The following is a 24,851-nucleotide window of genomic DNA, read 5'->3' on the forward strand; positions in this document are numbered from 1 at the left end:
TTCCAGATATATTATTTGCTTGATAAAGTGTTTTCATCCCTTCATTTGTGTGTGTTAGCAGTGTCTATGCTGCTGACAGTCTTAACAGCTTGCCGTCTCCAGAGACATATATTTCTGCATTTTTGCACCTGTGATTGCTGTTTTCTTGTCAGTCATGTAAGCTAGACGGCGAAAGATAGAAAGTAGAGAGTTGTTTTACTTACTCCTGCTGCAACAGGTAATGGGCAAACAGAGGATGCACCTCATGTGCTTGATTGAAACGTGTCGTCATTGGGATTACATGAGAAGTTTGTTCTCAGGAGGCTTTTACTAGGCCTTTAGAAAAAGTGTGTGAATGTGTAAAACTGTGGGATCGTTTGCTCTTTGTGGATAATTTGTACATTAGATATACAGTTGCAACCTCTTAAATGTATAACCTCAGGGTATAGTAAATCTATTCATTTTAGTGGCACTTACCTCCACAGGGATTTCTTTCTACACCCTTGTCATAAATTGGTTTGTAGCAGATGTGTTCATTAATTGGGTCTATTAATGATTATAATTTATTCTCTCTGTACTGCCTGGGATTTTATTCACTGTAGAATTGTCATTTTATGAAGTGCTCCTCTTGAAGGGTAGGATTAATGGGGCTCTGTATTGTAAATAACTGATACTCTCGAGCCCATCCTTTTCAGTACAGGAGCACTACCCACATAAGATAGTAAGCGTCAGCAGGATCAGGTCCAGAATTTTTAAATATTGTTTCAAAGTACAATAAATTTGCTGGGTTTTCGATTGATTTAAGCAGCCGTTGATATGATACACAAGAGCTTTTAGACTTCTGAGTTTTCACTGGAGCTGAGGATACTTCTATTTCAACAGTAGCAAAAAGTTTTGTTGGCTCAGATAATGTGCTGGGAGTAGCATGCATGTAATAGTAACTTGGCACTGTGTTAGGGTTACAATAAAATAGCTCTTAAATACATCCTTTTGGGAAACTTAGCTGTATTTATCATGCCCAGAATCTCAGCCTAAAAACTTTTATTATTGTTAAGTCAAGTACCTGCACAACTAATGAGTAGTAGAAATATTTCTGAAACTTTTTCTTTTATTGCCAATCATGATACTTGATTTTTAACATAAATGTTCTCAGCTTGGTTTCATCCTTGTTTCTTTCCTCCTCCAATCTGCTGCAGTCCTTGGTGATGGTGTTAATTTCCACCCATTTGATTATTTTATCCGGTAACTTTTTCTGCACCCAGATGTTTATATACTAAAACAGATTGTGGTTTTTGCCTTTTCCCTAGGTAACACTATGACATCTGTATTTAGGTTTTTGCTGTTGTTGTTGTTTTCAAGTGTGTGCTGCCATCTATAGAGTAATCATTGAAAGAAAGCTGGTATAAAAAGACATTTTATTGAAAGATTATGGAAAACAAGATCTAGCTAGTGGAAGAGGTATCTTAGAGCTGTTGGTCAGATCTCAAGAAATCCTGTTTCTCCATTGCCCCAGATGTCACAGTAGACACAGGTGAGAATACACCACTTATGACTTTTAAGAGTTAAGTTATTCAGTAGATTTATTTCTACTGGACAAACTACCAGGGCAGCCTGAAAATTGGAGTAAGGTTAGTTTGTCCTCTAATTGTGTGACTGGTTCCTTTTCCTTCCCCATTACACTTCACCTCTCCTAGTCCTGCAGCAGTTTTCCAAGATCTGTTTATTAATATCTTTTCTCTTTCTTTCTTTTTCTTTCTTTCTTTCTTTCTTTCTTTCTTTCTTTCTTTCTTTCTTTCTTTCTTTCTTTCTTTCTTTCTTTCTTTCTTTCTTTCTCTCTTTCTCTCTTTCTCTCTTTCTCTCTTTCTCTCTTTCTCTTTCTTTCTTTCTTTCTTTCTTTCTCTTCCTTTCCTTCCTTCTTTCTTTTCTTTCTTTCTCTTTCTTTCTCTCTCTCTCTCTTTCTTTCTCTCTCTCTCTTTCTTTCTCTCTCTTTCTTTCTCTCTCTCTCTTTTTTTCTTTCTTTTTCTTTCTTTCTTTCTTTCTTTCTTTCTTTCTTTCTTTCTTTCTTTCTTTCTTTCTTTCTTTCTTTCTTTTTACTGTCTTTCTTTTCCTTCCTTTCTTTTCCTTCCTTCCTTCCTTCCTTCCTTCCTTCCTTCCTTCCTTCCTTCCTTTTCTTTCTGTCTTTCTTTCATTCATTCATTCATTCTTTTTCTTCCCCCCCCCCTTTTTTTTTAATTTAATGTTGACTCCTTATTCCTCCTCAGCATCTTGTTAACTGGCCTGATGCCTCTCTTCTGTGTCCAGCTCTAACCCGTCAGGTTCCACGTTTTTCCCCTTTAGATCCCTTCAGAATGCACTACTGGAGATCAGCTCCCATTATCTCTCTCTTTCATTGTGTTTTCTTACTTGGTATCTATTTTATTGTATACATTTATTGCAATATGTTTGGTCTGGAAAGCACTTGGATAAGTCATTTCTTTATACTTTCATGAAGTGCCAGCAGGCTACCTGAGCACGCATAGCATCTGTCAGCATTTGTCTTGATGTTGTTCACACGCTTTTGAGCTTGCAAGCTTTTGACTAAGGATTTTAGTGTGTTACAGTCTCAGATATGGTAGTGTTAGGTATATGAGTTCTTTGCAGTCAGGCTTCTATTCATTTGACTTATGAGATGTGACAGAGAACAACTACTATGGTGTTAAGTCCTTCCTCAGCAACAAGTGTTGGAGTGAGGGGGTGTTTAACCACTACTATTTAAATGCTTTCTTATAACAGAAGACATCGGGATCAAAACAGAAGGTTTAACCTATATGGATGAAGTATTCTTAAAAATATCTTCTGACATTTTCTTCTTATTGCTGAACTTAGAAATTGATTTTATTTCCTGGCATGACAGACAAAATGAAGAAAAAAAATCAATAATGACGATTGATCAATGTTTTTCAAAACTGACTTAATAAGATAAAAATCAATGCAGCTGTATTATTTGCCATTATTTTATCACCAGTAACATTCAAACATGGTAATATTTGATTCTTAAGTTAAAATGTGAAAATATTTCAGTTACCTCCTGCAGAGAGAAAACACTTGAGGAGGGCAAGGGATTTATTTAGTCAGACTTTGGTTTTCTTTTTTAATCCTAATTTTGGAACTTTGAGTTTTGCAGAAACTGAACAGAGTTTTATATTGTAAGTGCCAGTATATAATTGTTCCTTTAAACACAGAGATTTAAATAGAACAAATTAATACTTGTATTTGCAAATTACAAGTTCTGAACCTCCTTTTCTCCTGTAAATAACAGTTCCATCTTCTGTGGTTGAAAGATCTGTACTTGCAAACTCCAAGATAAGCTTGGGCACCTAATTTCCCATGTGGCAGACTTGCAGTGCTTTGACTTTAGAGCCTTACTGGACAAATGCATTAGCTGTTTATCTTTTTTGGCAAAAATTAGATGTTCATTTGTTTTGTTTGTCTGTTTTTTTCCCAATGATCATTTCCATTTTCTGTCCCCACTGTCCCTAATAATAATAAGGTCCTTTGCTGATTTATTTTAAATAAATAAAAGTCTTAAATTCTGTCTTGTGTAATAACAGTAAACCAATCCCCAAGCCATGAGTTTGGCTTAACAGCTGAGAGTTTTTTTACAAAAATAATCTGAATTTTAATATTTTAGTTCCTGCCTACCTGCTGGCTTGGATTTAGCCGTTTGGGCTCCTAGTTTGAAATTACTATTACTGTTGAGGGCTAGAAACTGGCCTTATTAGGGAAGGAAGTCAAGATTCTCACATAATCATGAGGAAGTGTGAAATGGCATTTTAGGGAAGTATCAAATATTGAAAGACTCTTAATCCAATCCTGGATATTGGCAAGCCTCTGATAATGGCATCTTTTGTTTTAAAGATTTATTTCTTGAGAACAGAAAGACAGATTTCTACATAAATTTCTTATAGATACGGATTCAATTCAGTAACCTGGGCCAAAATGTCAGAAAATGAAAAATGCAAAGTTAATAATAGGTAGGCACAGTTTTGAGTAATACAGAGCTTGATTAGGTTCTCTGTTGGGCCAGTTACTTTTACCTCTCTTTTTAATAGATGAATGCAGTGAGTTTTCTCCTCAAATAACCCTGAGCAACAGCAATATGTACATTCAGCAAGAACAGACAATCCCACTCCTTTGTTCACTCCTTCATCGGCAGCATCGTTATAGACAATATCTGTGATTGCCTCATGAGAGAGCTTGCACTCGTACTTCTCTCCTTTTCCTCCTCTCTCCATACAGCAGGAAAGAAGTAGCATGGCATATTGCACAGCTAAAAGGTTATCAAGCCTGAATTTGTTACACCTCTGAATTTGGCAGGAAAGCATTCACAACCACTATAGGAATACATGGCTCATCACCACATGAAGCTGGACACCCTGAGAAGATAGATGATATTGGATTGGTTTTCACGTTGCCCTGCAAACAATCAAACAGGCGTAAGCTATGCAATCCAATACTGCCTAATTGACAGCTTTTCCAAGGTTCATTTGTTAACTGAGAGCATGACATGTATTGAAGTTGTTTCTTCATAATGCATTTGGCATTAACAGGAGAATCTGTCAAACACCTCAGATATCAGCATCTCAGTAATAAGATACTTTGCCTCCAGTCTTGACTTTCTAACTAGTGACTTTAAATTTGCAGAGGCATTTGGAAGGAGACTATGAGAGGACAGACAGGACACAAATAAAAAAGTTTAAGTACATTCCCCAAATTAAAATCTGTGAGAAAGTATTTTTGCTGTTTTGGATGTTTATGAGATTTATCCTTCAACAGTTTCTTTTTTCTTTTGTTATAAGACCTTGGTTTCTTGCTTAGTAACATACTCACTGAATAATGCATGGGGGTTCAGAGGTTTTTTTTTTATTTTGGTAGATTAAAAAATAGGCAGATCTGATTTTATTTGTAGTGATGAAGAACTTGTGTACAAAAGACATGCTCAAGGATTTAACTTGCCTGTGGATCCACAAGAGAATAAAACCCCAAAGAAACCCATATTTCTAAAGAATCTTAACCTTCCTCCAGATGAAGCTCACGTTTGTTTGAAAGAATGAATTACCTATGCAGAAAAGACCAGAGTATGAATTTTCCACTGATCTCGTCACTTTTTTTCGTTTGCTGTTGTAGCTAGTCACAATAAACAAATTAGTTTCTTAAAATAAAAACTGTGCCAGGACTCTGAAATTTAGCTCTTTCTCTCCATTCTGTGGAAGATTTCCACTATCTGCTCTTCACTGGGACTGTTTATATGCTGATATCTGGAAGATGTTCACCTGGGGTCTTTGAGTACTTTGTAAAAGCTTGGCCACAAACCTGTTGTCATTCATAGCTGCCACTTCTCATATGTGCCGTAATGATGGGTACAAGTTGAATTTCCCTTAGGTATACACAAAAAAATGTGTATTAACTTCACTTGGCTGTTATTACTCTGTGTAAGCATGTTACTCTGCACTGACCTCAGGCCCTTCTGTGTTGCAGGGCAAGCACGAGCTGCGAGTGGACACGGGACTGGAAGGCGCCTGGTGCGGCCTCATCCCCATCGGGAACCCCTGCGACAGCGTCACCACCACCGGCCTCAGGTGGAACCTCAGTAAGTCAGGTGCCTCACGGGCGGTGGGCTTGTCGTCACAGCTGCACACCTCTGCACTGCTGGCCAACCCGGCCTTTATGCCAGCCTCGCCGGTGCCGAAGGGCTTTGGGTGTTTGCAAGGCAGAGCGTGGCACTGGATCCCTAACAGGCCATTTGTTTCTAGAAATGAAATTTAAAAAAAAAAAAAAAAAGTGAGTTATATTTAAAACTGAGATTTTGCAGGCAGAAATGTGTTTTCCATTTGAGAGTCATTGTGCTGTTTTAATAGAGCATTTGCTGGGGTCATGATACGTTACCATCTTGATACATTGCTCTCCAGGGAGGGGAAGCTGCAAGTGCCTAACTCCTAGTTAAAAGCCCTGAAGTTAAAACAGACAAATAATAACATGATACCGATTATTAAAGCCACGTCACTTCCCCTGAAATGCTTTATGTATGTTGTCTTTTTGTCAGCTCTGAATAATTACATCTTTTTCTTTTGTGGAGTGAGTCCAGAGGAGGGCCATGAGGATGATCAGAGGGCTGGAGCACCTCTCCTATGAAGACAGGCTGAGGGAGTTGGGGTTGTTCAGCCTAGAGAAGAGAAGGCCCCAGGGAGGCGTTAGAGCAGCCTGCCAGTTCCTAAAGTGGGCTACAGAAAGGCTGGAGAGGGACTATTTGTCAGGGACTATAGCGACAGAACAAGGGGGAATGGCTTTAGACTAAAAGAGGGTAGGTTTAGATTAGATACTTGGAATAAATTCTTCACTGTGAGGGTGGTGAGGCACTGGAACAGGTTGCCCAGAGAAGCTGTGGATGCCCCATCCCTGGAGGTGTTCAAGGCCAGGCTGGGTGGGGCCTTGGGCAACCTGGTCTGGTGGGAGGTGTCTCTGATCATGGCAGGGGGCTTGGAACAAGGTGATCTTTAAGGTCCCTTCCAACCCAACCCATTCTGTGATTCTATGGTTCTTTTTCTCATTCTAAAGTGGGAAAAGCGTGTTTGGTCTGGAACTGGGACATCTATCTGTAGAGAAAGGAAGTTTCTTGACAAACAGAAAAAAAGATCTAATCATCCACCTGCTCTCTCTTCCCACACTGAGTCATTCAGGCTGTATTTACTGAAGAAAATAATGGGATTTTTATTTATTTATTTATTTGTTTGTTTATTTATGTTAAGATAGGGTTTCGTCAGAACTTAAGGGAAGCAAAGCAGTAATTTTCAGGCTCTGATCTTGCGGTCTGCTGTACATGGCCAGACTTTAGAGCTATTATTCCATGTAGAAAGTGTAGAAAGGGCACATGGTTGTCAGAGTTTGCCGAGCATTGCCCCTGTTGGCAGATGATTAATCTGAGGTTTACCCACTGTGCTGGCCAGCAGCCTATGTGCTAGTCTGGGGAGTGTCTTGTTCCACAGAGGATTTGAGTATGTGAAATTAAGTAGTATGATGAAAGATACAAATATGGCATTAATTTCATGATATGAGAGACTTGCCAGATGGAGGGATGGAGAGCTGTCTGGCTAGTGATGTTTTTAGTCTCTTAAACTGGATTGTGAGAGCTAAATGTATGGTGTAAGGGACAGTTCTCTTAAGTTGAAAAAGTCAAATATTTTCATTTGTACTAAGTATAGTTGACAAGTAAGTTACTGGATCTTCATCTGCTCCTCTCCTGTTGTGCAATGAATTTTATGCCCAGTTGCACTGAGGGACTACCCATTTCTCAGTGAATTGTCTGCCCTGCAGAGTGAGGTGAAAGAAGCTCAAACCAGCCTTACATTAATGAAGAGAACATCTTTGAAGCTTTTATCACTTTGTAAAAGGCTGTGGATCAAAATCTGGTGGACTCTGTGAGGCTACAGTCCTTTCTTGTGGTTTTAATTGAATAGTTATAAAACAGGTTATTTTTTAGATACATCAGATTTTTTTTTGGAGTTTAATGTCATAAATTTAATCAGTTTTACAAGGTGCTGATTAGAAAGATGGTAATTTTAAAGGTGGTCTGTCTGCTATCACAAATTACATGGCTTTGTTACTCCTGACATCATGATTTGCCTTTGTTTGTTGAAACTAAATGTCAGCCTATACCAAAAAAAAAGAGATTTTTGTTCTTTCAAACAAAGTTTTTCACACGTCCTTAAGAAGAAAGGGTTTACTAGTCTACCTGTACCAGTTTGAGGGGAACATGAGGTGCAGTGGTAAAAAGCAGTAATAGTTCATATCTAGGATTGGCTTGAGAAGTCAGTTTCTTCAATGTTTAGCATTCTAATTATGCTATATTAGACTTCCTTGGTTTCCTAAGAGGCATAGCTAGATATGGACCTACTGGGATTTTTATTACACTTAATTCGGTCTTTCTTTTTTCTGGAAGACAAAAAAAAAGTATTTAAGTGACTGTTGTTTTGTGCTAACGTGACACCACCATCCCTTCTTCTCCCAGTCGTTGTTGTTCTCCATCACTTAGAGGAAACCTCAGACATTTACTATGTTTTCCTTAGTGATGTGTACGCTGCATCCTGTTACAGGCTATACTTTCAGACTCAGTATTCATGTTTCTCACAGGTCGTAAATGAAGAAATTATTTCTCTGCATTATCATCACAGATAAATAAAACCAAAAATAATCTGTTATTCCTTGAAGATATTTAATTTATCTGAGACACCAAAGCCATTACAACCTGAAATTGATCTTGTTTCCAGGTGACTGGAGCTAAACTTTACTTATCCAAATACAAATTTTGAATCAGGTTACTGTTCAGATATTGATGAAACAAATAGAAGTGTAGTTGCATCCTCAAAAGGGAAACCAATATCTCAAATAAAGCATGTCATTAATTGTGACTCACATTTTTTTTCCTAGTAAATAAGCCTTATATTCAGATAATGTAAGTTTGATATTAGCTTTCATTGTGTTCCTGGCTTTTGTGCTGCCTTCTGCTATTACTTATAAAATTGTTAGTCCTCCTGTAATTTGCAATGGAGAGAAGTGAAGGCTCATCTGGCAAGAAAAGGGAATGAGAAGACGTTGAAGTCTGACCTGGATATCTGCACTGATGCTGACATCTGGGAGCAACAGTGCTTTCCCTGTTTGCTTATTAATGGCATTTTTATGACATACTTTCATAAACCTCAGTGAATAAAGTGATTTGGTTATAAATTCATATTTTGGTGTGTAAATCATGGAAGAAATTTTCAATCCAAATACGATATGACAAGCCTTTTTCCCCATTTTGTCATGGAGTTAATAGAACGTGATCTAACAAGTTAGGTTTGTTTGTTTGTTTGTTTTTAAACTAATTTTTGAGTCCTCAAAATATTTTTAAGTTCCTTGGTTGTAAACTATTTTCAGAATTTTGGTTCTGTCTGAACAGTTGAAAATTGATAGGTTAGGTGTGAGGGAAGCCCTCATTTTTGCAAGCAATAATTTCCAGCAACTCAAAATTCAAATAACACTGCAGTGAAAGAAAGAGCTGGCTTTGCATCAAGGTTTTTAATGTTTAACAAAGATTTCTCTGTGAGCATATCTGGATTACTCTGCTGATTAAAATGTGTAAAACCTTCAAGGGGTAGTCAAACGTTATCTGTGTCTAATCTACAGGTGCTGTCATGAGACTTCATAGCATCTGAATAGAAAAAGACAAGGATAAATGCCTAAGACAGAAGCTGTATTGGGGTTGCAAGTAGGATACCAAGGCTCTCACTTTAATGGCTGAATTAGATAAACCTGAGATCTGTAAATTATTCTGCCAGCTCAGAAACAAATGCACTTGATGTCTTGATTATACTTTTAATATTGCAGAATTCAGTTTTTTTGTGTTTCTGTGTGAGGATGCAACATGTATGCATGCTTTTATGCATGCATGTCTTAGTTGGCAAAAACAGAACATTCATTTTAGTTCTCATCTTATGGGTGAAAGAACTTGGAGAATAAAGTGGAAAATTGATTAGAGAAAATATTTTTATCCATACTTGCTATTGTGCAGCACACATTCAGAACACATTATAAACATACTCTTTCCACTCCCAAAGGGATACAGATCTCTTCTCTATTAGAATCTGATTTACAGCACAGGAATCAGATAATGCTTTGTCTAGTTTGACTCACCTGGCTGCTTGCTGATAACAGCTCCCATACCTAATAAATAAGTAAAGAAAAATCCAATAATGCCAGAATTACCCAGCATGCTTATTTAGGTCCTTAGTGGTGCTTTCATGGAACTTGAATGAGAATGAAGGCAGAAATCAGCTGCAGTTTTCACCATAGAAGAGGTTGGAGGGTAATGGTAGACTTTTCTCAGAAATGGTTCCTTTTCTAGTAAATTACTGTAGAAAATAATCTCACCAGCTAATTTACTCTTCATCCCTCTGGCCTTTGATATGCTGTATGTCATGCCTGTACTGAAAATATCACCATATAGATATATATAAATGTGTGTGTATATGATTGTGCTTTCCAGATAATTTTCATGCAAATTGGCTTCTTTAGGCAGGAAGTTAAATTGCTGTAAAATGCTGCCAATTCAAAAGAATGCCAGTCATTTCACTTCAAATGGCAATAGCAATAACAACAGGAGCAAGACCTTCTTCCTCTAACTGTAGCAGCAGAGCATCCACTGACAACTAACTTCACAGGTAGAAAAACAGGATTCAAAATCCTTTTGATGCTGTTTACCTTGTTAGTAGAAGTGAAATGTTTGCACTGTTTTGTCACTACATTGGAGTTGTGTTGACATTGGGCATTGCAGATGGGACAAACAGGTTGCAAAAGCAGTGGGTTTTTATGTTTTAGGAGAAAGGCAGAGACTAAAAGATGAAAGAAAAGAAGTAACTCCCTAAGGAAAAAAAAAAAAAAAGAGGGTGAGGGACGGTTCTGGAAAACGCAATAAATTAAGACGAACATCTATGCATCTAGCAAAGCTGTTTCTGTAAGCACTCTAACCTGTTTCATAACTGAAATAGTGTATATGGCACACTTTGCTGCCCCAGTTCATTCTGTGAGGCAAACTAAGCAGCACTTACAGGAGGAGGTCCATTTTCAGCGGCAAAGTGAAAAAGCTTCACAGCTGAATTGTTCACTGTTCCCCTCTGCTTTCCTGTCCTTCCCTCTCTTCTCATTCTTCACTGGTAGAAGACTTCCCAGTCCATCAACTGGGATCTGTCTGCAGATCTTTGATAATTTATCTTTTCCCTATTCATTGCAGCGCTAAGACCCTGGGTAGTGCAGAGTGACAGAAGTGATGCTGCTGCTCCCAAAGCTCTGGGCGTTTTTGACCTTTTGCAAGCTATTTGCCTGCAGGAGTGCTGCTGTTTGCCTTCCAGGGTCACATCATTTATTACAAGGCAAGGCCTGCTGAAATACTTTTCCAACAAAGCAGATGTTCTGATGGTGGCAGTCTGGCATCCTACTGGGTTACTGCAAGTCAGCAAAGACAACAGTGAGGGCATTGCTTAGCATTGCGTGAAATGATTTTGAACCAAAAAGATCATTTGGCATACATTAAAGGAGCGATGAACACAGCTCAGTTGGGCTTAGCCCCTAAAGCTGTAGTTGCATTTTTTTCCTGGACAGCAGCTCAAAACCTTTGTCAAACTTTGTGAAGGGACTTGAGGTGAGGATCTCCTGAGGTTCTTCCTGTCACACTTTCAGTCCATTTCCATAGATTTCAACAAATGTTTGGAGTTAGTGGGAGGGAGATTTGGTTCCAGCTCTTCTGTAGCAGGGTCCTGGCATTCAGTTTGGAAAAGCAGTTTTAACATGATAAACCTGCGTGCTCTTCCAGATCACACTGTTTGGAGACATTACTGATGTAGGACTCCACTTACAGAAAGATTCATGAGTACCCTGGATCTGAACAGAAACCAGCACTAAGGTTAGCCCAGCCTTCTTTAAAAGGACATGGAAGTGTATATGTGATCCAGGCAGTAATATTAATAATATATGTAATATATTATATGTATAATTATATGTATTATATGTATAATGTATGTAATATAATGTGAGCCAGGCAGTAATTGCCAGGAAGGGAATGGAATATAAAAAAAAAAAAAAAAAAAAAGAGTTCTCCATCATAGCTGTGTACAAAGCAGATGGCTCTCCACAGCCTAAGATCATCCTGAAGTAAACTCTAGGCACTTATTTATCTCTAGCTATGTTGCCACGGCACACTGCAACTGCACAATTTAATTTCATCATTAATAACAGAGGTGAGAAGATTGTCAAAGGAGCAAAACACTTTTTTTTTTTCCATTGCATCCCCCCTTTTACTTCAGTCCCTTCTGCTAATGGAAATGTGATCTGGAGATACGAAACAAGAGGTGCACTGGCTCAGACCAATTTTGGTACAGATAGTCCTCATCTCTTCAGTTGCAGCTGATTAGTAAGGATACTAAAGTCACATGAAAATCAGAAACAACCTGCTGCTGCTAAAGGGAGGGTAGGAACTGTAAACACTGAGCACCTTTCTGGGGAAGAGAGAGCTCTGCAGGGAGCTACCATTTAGATTGATGTGAATGCACGGTAATTCTATGGATTTCAGTGGTGGCTCTGAAATCTCATCAGTGGTTGCGGAAGCAGAATTGGTCCAAGAAAGAGACCTTTGAGTTTATACTAAAGGCATTTAATTCTAAAGGCATTCTCATCAGTCAACCTGCCCATATGGATATTGGGAAATCATCTCATTTGGACAATTGCAGAGGCAAAGATGAAACATCATGGTGTATTTGAATGAAAGTCAGTGAAAAATTGGCCAGAGTGCAAATGCTCATTTGTCATATCCCTTGCAAATATGCTTTAATTGTTTTCATATTTAAATGCCCAGAATCAGCCATAATGAATGTAAATGTCACACTGCCGAGAGATTTCCAAACACAAGAAAGCTCTCTGAGGCGTGTGGTGAGTTATTGCCAGTTCCCAATGTTCTCTGCAGAACCGTAAAAGGGCAAGGACCAGTAGGAGGAGAAATCAATCATGTCTGGCATCTCCTAGAGTTTTAGAAGTATTTTTTAAAAAATTGGATGTATTTGTTTGTGGTGGCTCAGTTAACAAACAAACATGATACTTGGATTTTTGGGGGGTTGTTCATGTAGTTAGCAGAACTGACTCTTGCTTTCTAATTTAGTAGATACGAGTGTATGTGATTTATCTCTTCTTCCCAGAAACATGACACGGGGGGAAATCCTCAGCAGTGATCTGTTCCTGTATCTTAATGACAAGCAGTTCCATTCCCTCTACTATACCTCAATTCTTCATTCGCTGCACCTTTTACAAATACATCACACGCTGTTTCTGAGGGGCCTTTTTCTCTACCAGTTTTTGTCACTAGATGTTTGTGGAAAAGAAGAAGGGGTAGATTTTTCCTTGCTGTGGTGTGAAGTTCTGGAGAGGATGGAAGTCTGGTGGATGCCATCACTGACTGTTGAATACTTCAAAAAAGTTATGTTTTGGCTGTGAGTTGTTTATGGCATCCCAATGTGTAATTAATCAGCCAGTAACAACTAACTGTAATCAGTGTGTTCTGGAACTATTAATTTTAGATGTACATACCAATTACAGACCACTAAGCAAATCTGTTTTTCCAGGTGAGTTGGAAAATACAAATTTCTAATAGATATATACATGTCTTGCTACAGCATCTTTTGGGCCGTGCATATACATGAGGGAATTGGGGCAACAGCAGGAAGGGAACAAGAAAAGAGAAACAGAGAGGGAAAACCAGGATGCTAGGAGATCACATCTGGGAGTAGAGACATGTTTTGGGAAGAAGGAAGGACAGATAACATCAAAATATGGGAAGATATGAACACAGAGACTGAGAAAATAAAAACGGGTGTTTTAAGTAGACAGTTGACATACTCGCTTTTGAAACCCTGAATTGAGGACAGCATTTCTCAGTCTTGTTATTTCTCTGCTGTAGTAATCCCTCTTTTTCCACAGCTGTCCAGGGATAACAACCTACTTCTGCTGTCAGTAGACTGGTCAGCTCAGGTGATACATGCCTGTCCACAAGATTTGCTGGGTATTGATCCAATGACGAGAGATGGCATTAGTCATTTGACTTAAAAACAAGAAGGAACAACAAGAAGGACTTTCACTTGCGTTCTTAGGGCTACCAATTCAAGAGTTGTCTATAATTTTACTCCAAGCAAGTGCATTATCAACATGCATCTCAGACATTTGTTTCTCACAGTACTTGAGTGGGGTGCTCAGCACCCAGACGTTCCTGAGGGCTCTGCCTTGGTCCTGCAAAGCACAGGATACTCAGAAATGAAACCCGTGGCTTCATCTCCAAGACACCCACTGTTGTCATTAATTTGTGCCTTTGCTCTGGAGCGTTTGAGCAGGTGCAATGGCATTATCAGTTCTGTTGTACTGAGCACCACAGAGACGTCTGTGAGCATTTTAATATGCGCACATTCAATGCTGTTTAAATCTATGCAGTAAATAAGGCATAAAGCCCTATAATGAATCAGGGCTTGAAATGTGTCAGTTCAGCAAACACTGTTTACTGAAAGAGTCTGGACCACTTGGTTAATGTGAGTGTGTAATTAAAGGATGAATGCTGAAGAACCTGAATTAAAATTTCACAGGCAAACCTTAATTCTGGCATCCCATAAGTCCCAAGTCTATGACTTTGCAATCTTGACATTTCTTAAGAATCATCTTGTGTGTGCATGTGAGTCCATGAACTATTAACAGGTAAGCGTGTAGCATGTCACCTCGTATCAACACAAGTCTGGGTCAGTATGTGGTAGCTGTGTTTGCTGTGTTTTTTATATTTTGAAGCTTTCTCTTGTATTTAATAAATTATTGATAAAACCACTGACATCTTTCAAACAAGTCCAAATATTTTTAATATATTTTATGTTGGTGGTGGTACATGTTGTAAAACAAATAGTAAATCCAAGTAATTGGGGGTGGAATAGAGTTCAAGAGATCCTATAGTCCTTATAGATTTTTCTGTGACAGGTTCCTTCAAAAAAAGCTTTGTCTTTTATAAGCTTTCAGTGTCGGAGGTTCCTTCATAACAGCTTCTTCATAAAGTCTGCTCCAATTAGGATTTTTTTTTCCTTTCTGTATTCTACAAATACAGTATGTGATGAATATATTCTCATGCTGTTAAGCATTAGAACACAGAGTTTATAATCTAATTGCCAATAAGAAATCTCAGAATTGTACGTTTAGGTTTCCCAAGCATAAGGCATTACTCTATAATTTACACAGGCACCAGCAATACCACTGTATCACTGCTGATTGGCATGCCACTTAATGATGCTGTTTGTAAGACAATTTTCTAATCAGCTGCGTGAACACTCATCAGGAGCTTGCTTCTTGATTTAAAGCAAAGGAGTTGGAAAGAACGATATGGTTTGTTTTGCTTATAGAAACAGAGGGGGGAAAAAATGGTTATGAAGAGAAATATTGGAGGTTTTTTTTTCCATTGTATAAAGCATAGATAGAGCTTAAGAACATAATTACAGAAAGCTTTGATGTCATGAATCTGGATTAAGTACTGAAAACAATGTAGAATTAAAAATTGTGTCATTAATGAATCAGTATTCTTCAGGTTATTTCCTTAGTGTATTTTGAAATCGGACGATGGTAGCTTAAAATTTAACATTTAGTTTTTTTATCAGGTTTTATATTTCCAGTCATCATTTAATAATAATAATAATTACAGGGTTTACTACTGAAGATAGTCATTTCAATCTAGTCAGTTGAAGATGAAGCATGGTCAGTTTTGCATTTGTTTTACATGTCAAATTTTAGATTTCATTCCAAGAAATTTAGCCAAACCTCTCTCCTCCTCCCCCCCACACACAAACACACACACACACACACAAAAACATGCTTTCTTCCTATGTATTACATTATTTTGTTCTGTAACAAACAGAAAAGTTTTAAATTAAAAAATGTTGTCTAACACACATGTAAGGTGCATCAAGCATGTCTGGCATGGAGGCAATCCATTGTGTGATTTAAGACGTTTTAACCTTTAACCCCTGGAGTAAAGTGTTTCACTCTGGGGTCAGCAGCATAAGGAAAACATAGGCCTGTTGGAGCGGGTCCAGAGGTGGGCCACAAGGATGCTCAGAGGGCTGGAGCAGCTCTCTGATGGAGAAAGACTGAGAGAGTTGAGTTTGTTTTGCCTGGAGAAGTGAAGGCTCCAGGGAGGCCTTACAGTGGCATTCCAGTACTTAAAGGGGGACTACAGGAAATCTGGGGAGGGACCCGTTATCAAGGAATGTAGTGACAGAACAAGTGGGAATGGTTTTAAAGTAAAAGAGGGTAGGTTTAGATTAGATATTTGGAATAAATTCTTCACTCAGAGGGTGGTGAGGCACTGGCACAGGTTGCCCAGAGAAGCTGCGGATGCCCCATCCCTGGAGGTGTTCAAGGCCAGGCTGGATGGGGCTTTGGGCAACCTGGTCTGGTGGGAGGTGTCCCTGCCCATGGCAGGGTTTGGAACGGGATGATCTTTAAGGTCTCTTCCAACCCAAGCCATTCTGTGAATAAGATGAGCTTCAGTTGACCTCTGCAATTTATGAATAGCTTTGATACAAACAAGTATCTTTTCAAATTTTATCCCTCAAATAATTATTATAAAATCCTTACATGCTCACCTTATCTTCCTGTAGTCTTTATATCCAATGTATATTGAAGAATTCATGTTTTATGGAATCATTAGAGCTTAATATTGAGCTTGTGGAATTAATGGAAAAAATACACACTGTCTTTAATAATAGTATGGTAATCTGGAAGTACCTCCGTCCTTTCCTTCACAAAACTAGGATAACTGAACCCCCTGACTTATCAGAAGACTTAGCCTTCCATGTATTTTCACACATGTGACTGGTTCCATGAAATATAAGGGGATTATTCAGTGTGTAAAGCTAAACATGGGCAGAAGTACTTACTACAAGTCAAACTCTGCAGCGGGAGATATAACCTTCAAAAATGCCTGAAGTGGCTTTTCTATATGTAAAATAAGGTGATAGCAACTTTAATCTCAGTCTCCAGGGTTAGCTGTCAGTGCTGGTTCCTGTTTGAATATCTCTTCTCACTCTCTAATGTTATAAAACTTTCTTTTCTAGCTCTGCATATTTTTTATGTATTACTGATTGGCTGTAGTAATTTACATGAATTCTTCCCGATTTTGCTGTCTGGGCAAAGTATGGAGACACGGAAAGACAAATGACTTTCAAATATTTCTTGCATGTGGCTCCTTTACCTGTAGTTCAACAGATGTGGTATCCTACCAATACAGCTGTCAGATCCATGCAGCTAGTAAATCTTTCATGAGAGAATTCTGGAAGAAAAGGGTTCTGGATACGTACCAGGTTTTTTTAAACAGTCGTAAATTTTTCATTGGAATTGCTAAAAGCACCAGAATATGGTACGTCTGCAGAGTTGTAAGAGAACAAGACACTCAGGACTACGTGAATCAACCACAGTGGATGTGAATTTGTGTGTTTGCTTTTTTTACAATGCTAAAACCGTACCATACTCTTGTGGCTTTGTCTGCCATACGTAGAGCAAGATTTTCAATCCAGATTAAAATTCAGTCCAGACTGACTGTTTATACAAACAATGCAAGAAACTCACTAGAGAGCAGGGAAAATTTTCATCATGTCATGAACTGGAATGAAATATTAACATCAACACAATCCTAGTTGTAGAAGAATAATTCAATATCATTCCTTTTTATGTTAAAACACAAAGGGTTGATGTGTTTACCTTGTAACATTCCAACAGCCTGCAACCAGTTTTTTGATAACTGCAGATCAACACTGGCAGTACTCTGAAAGACAGCTTTTTGTTAGGAGCATATGTAGAGATTTGTATTGTTCATTTGCAGCATACACGAGGAAGGCAGTTTGGTTCTTCAGAAACTGCATGTGCCACTTGCTCTATCATGCAGGTTTTTGTTACCCTACATGCTTATGTTAGTATAGTTCTACAACAGACCTGAAATGTTTAAGACTTAGATTTTTGGGACCTTTCCTGCTGGCAATTAATTTTACATCTCATATACCTCAGGCAAACATTGTTGTCAGTGAATCATGAGATTAACTTGTATTCCTTTTAATGCTACAGGAATTACTTTAGTGTCCCAGCTGAATTCCTGAAGAATTTTACTAGCTATTGTGAAATTATTTTTTTTTCATTTTATGCCATTTTCTAACTTGCCAGGATAATGATTCACATGCTGTTTGTCAATCTTGGTTTTGCACCAGTGTTTCCAGAATTTCTCTGCCAGTTTTGTGGCATACCTCCTCTGATGCCATTTTCAACAAACCCTTCAGAAGTTCCTAATAATGAAGACAGCCTTTTAAAAAAAAAGTTAATAGTTACCATGGCACACAGCACCACTTGCTGACTCAGTGGGTAGCACAACAGGCTGGGGACCAGCAGCAGGGTTGGAACACATCATTAGCTCTCATTAGTCTGCTGTGTCTCTTCTCTTATTGTTTGTCTTGTTAACTCTTTGGGGCAGGGGCTGTCTATTACTCTGCATCTGTACAGTGCACCTTGTCCTGCCCGGTAGTTCTGTACTTCAGGAATAAAGATAATTTATTGCAATTAGGAGATAACTTGTGGAGTTGCAGTTGAAAGGTAATACCATGAAAAGATTACTGATTGTAAATAAATATATATTTGTATTGTGTTAGAGGCTTCATTTGGGTTATTTTCCTCAGAAACTGTACTGTGGAAAGAGAAGAAAATCATTGTTTAACATACAGTGCCATCTACAGAATAGGTTGTGCAGCCTGCACTCCATACATAATGTGGATTTTTTTGTTATTTTTGTTGGGTCTTTTTTTGTCACAGCACAGTTGACATTCATAGCTGGAGAGTGTTTAGCGGATGTCTGCAGAATTGGAGCATGAGGATGTAGAGCTTGTGCGTCAAGAGGTTCGAGAGCCTGGAGGGCTGACGGAGCACTCTTGCTGAAGTGCAGGGCTGCGGTTCCTGCTCTCTCAACTGCTGCTCCTGCAGAAGTCGGATTCTGTCCCCCACGATGCCAAATGGGAGGTGGTTTGTGCACTCACCCATTGCTGCTGTAATCTCCAGTGTCTGTAGGCTAGGCTTGCCCAACAGCACCCGTTACTGACTTTCTGTTAGAAGCTTAGACTGTTGTGGGCTGTTTTGTTTAGACAACTATCTAAGAATGCCGCAAAGAGGTCCTCTGATGTTTTTCCTTAATCACATGCTGTAGAGAAAGCTGTTAAGTAGAGAAGTGGGCCTAGTGAGGTTCAACAAATCCAAGTGCAAGGTGCTGCACCTGGGTTGGGGCAATCCCAGACGTGAGCACAGACTGGGAGGAGAACTCACTGAGAGCAGCCCTGCAGAGGACTTGGGAATTCTGGTGGATGAAAAGCTCGACATGAGCCAGCAGTGCGCGCTTGCAGCCCAGAAAGCCAACTGCATCCTGCTGCAACAACAGAACAGTGACCAGCGGGTGGAAGGAGGTGATTGTCCCCTTCTGCTCTGCCCTTGTGAGGCCCCACCTGGAGTGCTGCATCCAGCTCTGGGGCCCCCAGCCCAAGAAGGATGTGGGGCTGTTAGAGTGGGTCCAGGGGAGGGCCACGAAGTTGATCAGGGGGCTGGAGCACCTCTCCTACAAAGAAAGGCTGAGAGAGCTGGAGATGTTCAGCCTGGAGAAGAAAGGGCTCTGGGGAGACCTCATTGCAGCTTTTCAATACTTAAAGGGGGCTTATAAAAAGATGGAGAGTGATTTTCTTGCTCAATCATATAATGACAGGACAAGGGGGAATGGTTTTAATGTAAAAGAGGGTAGGATTTAGATTAGAGGTTAAGAGGAAATTCTTCACTCAGAGGGTGGTGAGGCACTGGCACAGGCTGCCCAGAGAAGCTGTGGATGCCCCATCCCTGGAGGTGTTCAAGGCCAGGCTGGATGGGGCTTTGGGCAACCTGGTCTGGTGGGAGGTGTCCCTGCCCATGGCAGGGGGTTGGAACTGGGTGGTCTTTAAGGTCCCTTCCAACCCAAACCATTCTGTGATTGTGTGAAGTAGCAGTTGTGTGTTTGTGTGGTTGGCTGGTGGGAATCACGGTTTTGGTGTTGCGAGGAGAGTTGGATTGAACTCCAAAAACTTTAGAATGCTTTTCAGACAAGCATCCATTTTGGTGTAGAAAGTTAGATATTATCGTATTTTAAGAAAAAAGACAGAAGAAGTGGAAGAATACACAAATATAATTCCTTCCACCTTCAACAATCCATTATTTTTGTCATATAGCAAATTAAGTTATTGTAGGCACTGCAGAACAAATTGTTTTCTGTCCTCTTTGGTATAGCTTTTGAACACTGGAAGTTATCTGACCTTTAAGCTCTCAGTACTTCAGGACCAGTGTTTGTCATCTTCAGATTAGTGGGAATGAAAAAGAGAAATGGGAAGGGAGGGCTGAGAATGAATTCTGACATCCAGGACAGGTAGGAAATAATTTTCTGGCAGGTGATCTTGCAGAGGAGAAGGGGAGAGAAAAAAGACAGGAGGTTGGTTTTTGTGTGTTTTTTTTTGTTGTTGTTGTAGGTACTGGTGGTGGGTTTTGGTTTTTTGTTATAGTTAGATGTGAAGTACAGTGTATTTAAAGTAGCAGCGGAGATGGACTGAGAGGCTAAGTGTCTGAGACAGCTGAAGTTGCGCATTAAATTGGGTTTACGAGACTACTCTGCTATTTCTCACCTGCACTGTCACAGTCAGTACATGTGAGTGTGTAGGTGAGTGGGGGTGTATGTAAATAATAATTCCTCTTTATTTAATATACATTAAACCCGAAAAGGGACAGAAATATGAGTTAGCAGAGTGCTACAAAATGTGAAGGTAATTATGCAGTAGTTATCCTCAACATTTCCATCTTTAAAGTGGTTTTGAACTGCTTAAGTGCAGCAGTTACTGCAGACTGTGATTAGATAAATGGATGCAAATGGTAATTGTAACTGATGAATGATTGATGATGGCTTTATATGTTTATCATTATATACTGCTGTAAACACTTTCTTCCTCAGCAAGGATGGAGTCTGTTGGCAAGATGATGATGTATTGAATATGAATTCAAACTGTAATATTTTAAAGAGTATACAGGGCCAATATTGTAGGCTGGGATAACCACAGAGCTGTTACCTGAATGAACTTTGCCATTAATATCAAAGGGCTCAGCACCAAGCTTCTTCCAGCTGGGTTTCAGAGCCTGCACACATGTGCAGCAGGGAAGCAGGGTTAATAGGAGAGAGTTTGAAAGTGCACATGGAGAGGCTGAGCACTGCCAAGTGATGTCTTTGGGTGAGGAAGACCCACTGATCCACTACTCCCAAGAGGAGATGCTGTTTCTCTTCATTCATGCATTACTCTTTCACAGTTCCTGCCTCTCTTCTCCGCTTTCCAGCATCCTGTCTCCTCGCGGTAAGGCCAGCCTTTGTAACTCCTGCCCCATAGATCAGTAATGTCTGCAAGACACTAACAGTGCAGTATTTGAGGGCCATTGTACCAAATGTTTATAGAGCCACATTGTAAGTACCATTTTGGGCAGAACAAGTACATTTGGATAATTGGAAGTGGATGGGAACAAGATGACAAACAAGTACGTTGCTAGAAAAACAGGGTGGAATAAGAGGCTCATGTAATCTGAATGACGCTATAATTCTATTTGATTTGTCACCTGCCATTTGCTAATTATTAATCACAGCAACAACATTTGGTAGTGAGATTAAATTAAAGGGATTTTTATTGCAGCAGCTTGAGTTTAATATCAGCATTTTGTGCATCATACAATGCAAAAAGTAACCTGTGGTAATTAAATTACAGGGTAAGTCTTCATTCTGCATAAATTGTTCTATTCTATTCACTGAGGAAAAAATAAGCAGGATATTGCCAAAGAAAAGCCCCTGATCATTAGCAGCCCCTGATCCCTGCTCTATTTCTTTTACATCACTTCACCTGCAGTGCTGAAATCAGTTAGTTTTCCTATGGCATTGTAGACCTGACAATGAACTTGCTGGCTTTTCTGTCATGTGCCTGCCCTTGGGCTTGTATGAAAGAAGTGAATTAGGTTCTGTTTTGTTGACCTTTTAGATGCAAGTAAAATGGTAGTCCTGTTTGCTTACACATCAAGTGCTGCCAGTCTATTGTCAGCATTAACCTTTGTTGAGCACCCTGATGAGATTGTTACCCTAGCACCAGCAACACAGATGCCAGAGTGAATTGAGAAGGGATAAATTGGAGGTACCATGCAAAACAGCTCAGCTAAAGACATTCCTCTCCTGCAATGGAGAAAAGGTATTTTATATGTTTCAGCACTTAGCTGGTCTGTGAGTCCTGTAATTTGCTTAGCCAAACAGAACTTCAAAACAGATGGTTTCTAAATTTGGGGAAAATAACCATTTCAGTATTTTCTCCCTGTGCAGTCTGCAGTTATGCTTTAGTACTGAAATTATTTGAAAATTAAACCAGAAAATAAAAATGGGATCTTTACCAACTGAATACTAATTTCAGGAACATACAATTTTTAGTATGTGCTAGGTTTTCATCTGTACATTTAGCCTAAGATTTGTTTATGCTCTGATTTAGTGTTTCTTGCTGCTTACTTGCATAAACACTACCACATCAGTCAGTCAGAGTCACCAGTGTATTTAGCTCCCAGCTGCATCTGCTAATAAAAGGGTTCACAGAGGAGGAAGTGGAGAAACATAAGGAAATAATTCATTGCACTTGTATAGCACCTGCCATTAGCAGTCTATATAGATGCTTTACAAAAACTAAGTGCATTACCTAATCTGGAATACATTTTTGTAGTGAGAAAATACGACATTCCCATTCTCTTCATTGAGGAAATTGAATCACAGAGCATTTGTCTTACCTGAGATAAATGAAGCTAATCAAAAGGTAGGAATACTGGTATTCTGGGTTCTGGCTTGGTTTTTATAATGATAGGAATTAATTAGGATAAAAGATTTTTTTTTTGGTTGGTTGGTTGTTGGTTTTTTTTTTTTTAATGTATTTAATATTGTACATAGTTGCTATTTTCAAAGTGTGTCTAGTAAAATTATATTTACAGATACTGCCTTTCTCTTAAAACATTTGGTCAACTGTTGGTTGTTTGCTGTGTCCATCTCTGAACCTAAAGAGGTTGTGTAGGTGGGAATTTTAGAGCTATGGCTTGTTTGGTTGAAGTCTGCTCCCCCAAGCAAGCACACTGCGCGATCCCTGACTGGAGTCCTCTATGTAACGTGGAGCTCAGCTGTGTAACTCACTGCCACAGGATGCTGTGTGGACCAGAAATATAAATGGAGTTAGGAAAAAAAAAATGACAAAATTATGGAAGAACAAGCCTGTAAACACAGTGATACAGTCTCTATCTCAAGAAATACCGAAGGTACAGATGTTTGTCCTTTGAGGAAGGGTGTGCTGTGGGAAATACTGCTCCACATTGCCCTGTCTTAAAGTTCTTTCCTAAGTATCCATTATCAACCCTTACCTGAGGCTCCTATCTCAGTATCCCACTAGGATAAATCCTTGGATTGACAGCAGTGGCTGCTTTTGTGCTCTTTTGACCCCTAGAATATGTAGCTCTTTTTCCTCCAGAGAAAGGGTATTTTCCTCCTTTTGGCCTCCTCTTCACAGCTGTTTTTTCCTCTGCCCAGATTAGGGGCTCATCATTTCAGTTTAAATTGTCCTTTGTTTGGACAGAGGACTACAACTATATGCGCTTCTTCAGAAGGCATTCCCTAGCACAATGAACTGCCTGCACCATGGCAATAATATGTGTTTATCTCTGTTGAAAAGATCTAACCTGCCACATTTTTTTTTAAACATCTCTAGCCTCTTTCTGCTATTGCAGTATTGGGCAGCTGTAAAATACAACCTTGGATTGCTTGCTGAACTGTCAAACTCGGTTGGCAATTGAGAGTCTGCCTCAGCATTTTAATGGACTTTAGCTGCAAAGATGTCATGGGAGGACTTTTGCTCCTTTACTTGAAAACTTGATTTCTAGTTAAGGTTTCTAAAGGTAGCATTGCGGATCTGCAGACATTAGGAAGTGGGTTTATGGGCCCAAAGCATGGAGTGTCAAGCAGAGAACAAGTCAGCTTCCCTTCTTCTCCCCTGAGTTTTCAGAATTTTTAGCAGAGCTGATATAATTATAGATTCTGCTTCGCAGCCTGGGAAGTAAATGCACTTGGTGTAAAAGGATATGCAGCTACAAGGTGACCTAAACCTTGAGCCATAGGAGTCCAGGTATACATAACTGAAAATAATATCCATTATGCCTTGGGAAGTCGATCTTTCATTAACTACTCTTGTTAAACTGTTTACTGACCGCAAGTGGATTCTTAGCAGTTCACCTGACAGGTGGAAACTCTTTACCATTTTCCTTAAGCCCTCTTTGAGAAATAACTGAGTTCTCTTCAAATTGAGCCTGTTTGTATCCTCTCTGATGTACATGATCTCAGCTGGCTCAGAGGGAATGCTTTAGAACTGGATGTAGTCATGAACAAGGCTTATGTCTAGCCCATGTTGCTTTTTAGAGTTGTAGTTTTTATGTAAATCAGTTTTAGGACTGAAAGTGCAGATTAGATGTTTGGTGGGTACCTTCTTGGCATGTTGCATCACTGGCTTGAAAGGTAAAACTACTGTATAATAGCCACTTGATGGTGCTTTCTAAAGGCTGTAATGTCTCTTTATTTTGCTGCAGATATACTAGCAGCTGGCAGGAGCATAAGGTTGCAGAATTCTTACTGCAGCCATTCTAACTCCGGCTTTTATGCTACTACATAACATTTATATACAGGGTGATGGAAAAGGAAGGTAAGCGAAGCAGATTTGCACATTCTAGTAACAAAATCCAACGTTGACGGGTTATATTTTATTCTGGAAGAAATGCCACTTTTGGGGCTTCATTTGATGTCATAATTTTCAGCTTGAGTGATCATTCTTGTGATCATTGGCCTGTTGTATAGTAACTAAAATTTCAGGAACCTGTTTGTCTTGAACTGCATTGTCATGAGTTCGCATCTAAATCTATCAAGTATTTCAACTTTGAATTTAGAAAGATAATTGAATTTATGCATAGGAAGCAAAATGTATTATTTTTCACATCTCTGTAAGGTACTGGTATTTTAACACCTTGCTTCCAGGGAAAGTCATGTGGATGATATCCTTTGCATCCACATATTTAGCCATCACCATTCAAGAGAGAACCTTCTACTCCCTTCCATTTGATTTTCAGATGAATGCTTTGACTAAAGCATTACAGAG

General features: G+C 39.2%; 1 protein-coding gene across 23 annotated transcripts in view; it reads left to right on the plus strand.

Moving 5' to 3' along the window:
- Positions 1-24,851, plus strand: part of TPK1 (thiamin pyrophosphokinase 1) — a 325,524-nt gene that overhangs the window by 253,106 nt on the left and 47,567 nt on the right. For all 23 annotated transcript variants that reach the window (XR_010829321.1, XM_066992164.1, XM_066992163.1 and 20 more), the window contains one exon: positions 5,497-5,608. Coding sequence is in view for 22 of the 23 variants with exons in the window: in XM_066992164.1 (XP_066848265.1) it covers positions 5,497-5,608 (112 nt within the window). In the remaining variant the exon portion in view is untranslated. The remainder of the gene's footprint in view (positions 1-5,496; positions 5,609-24,851) is intronic.

The sequence above is a fragment of the Anser cygnoides genome, chromosome 2 (genome assembly GCF_040182565.1).
Source record: "Anser cygnoides isolate HZ-2024a breed goose chromosome 2, Taihu_goose_T2T_genome, whole genome shotgun sequence".
NCBI lineage: Eukaryota > Metazoa > Chordata > Aves > Anseriformes > Anatidae > Anser > Anser cygnoides.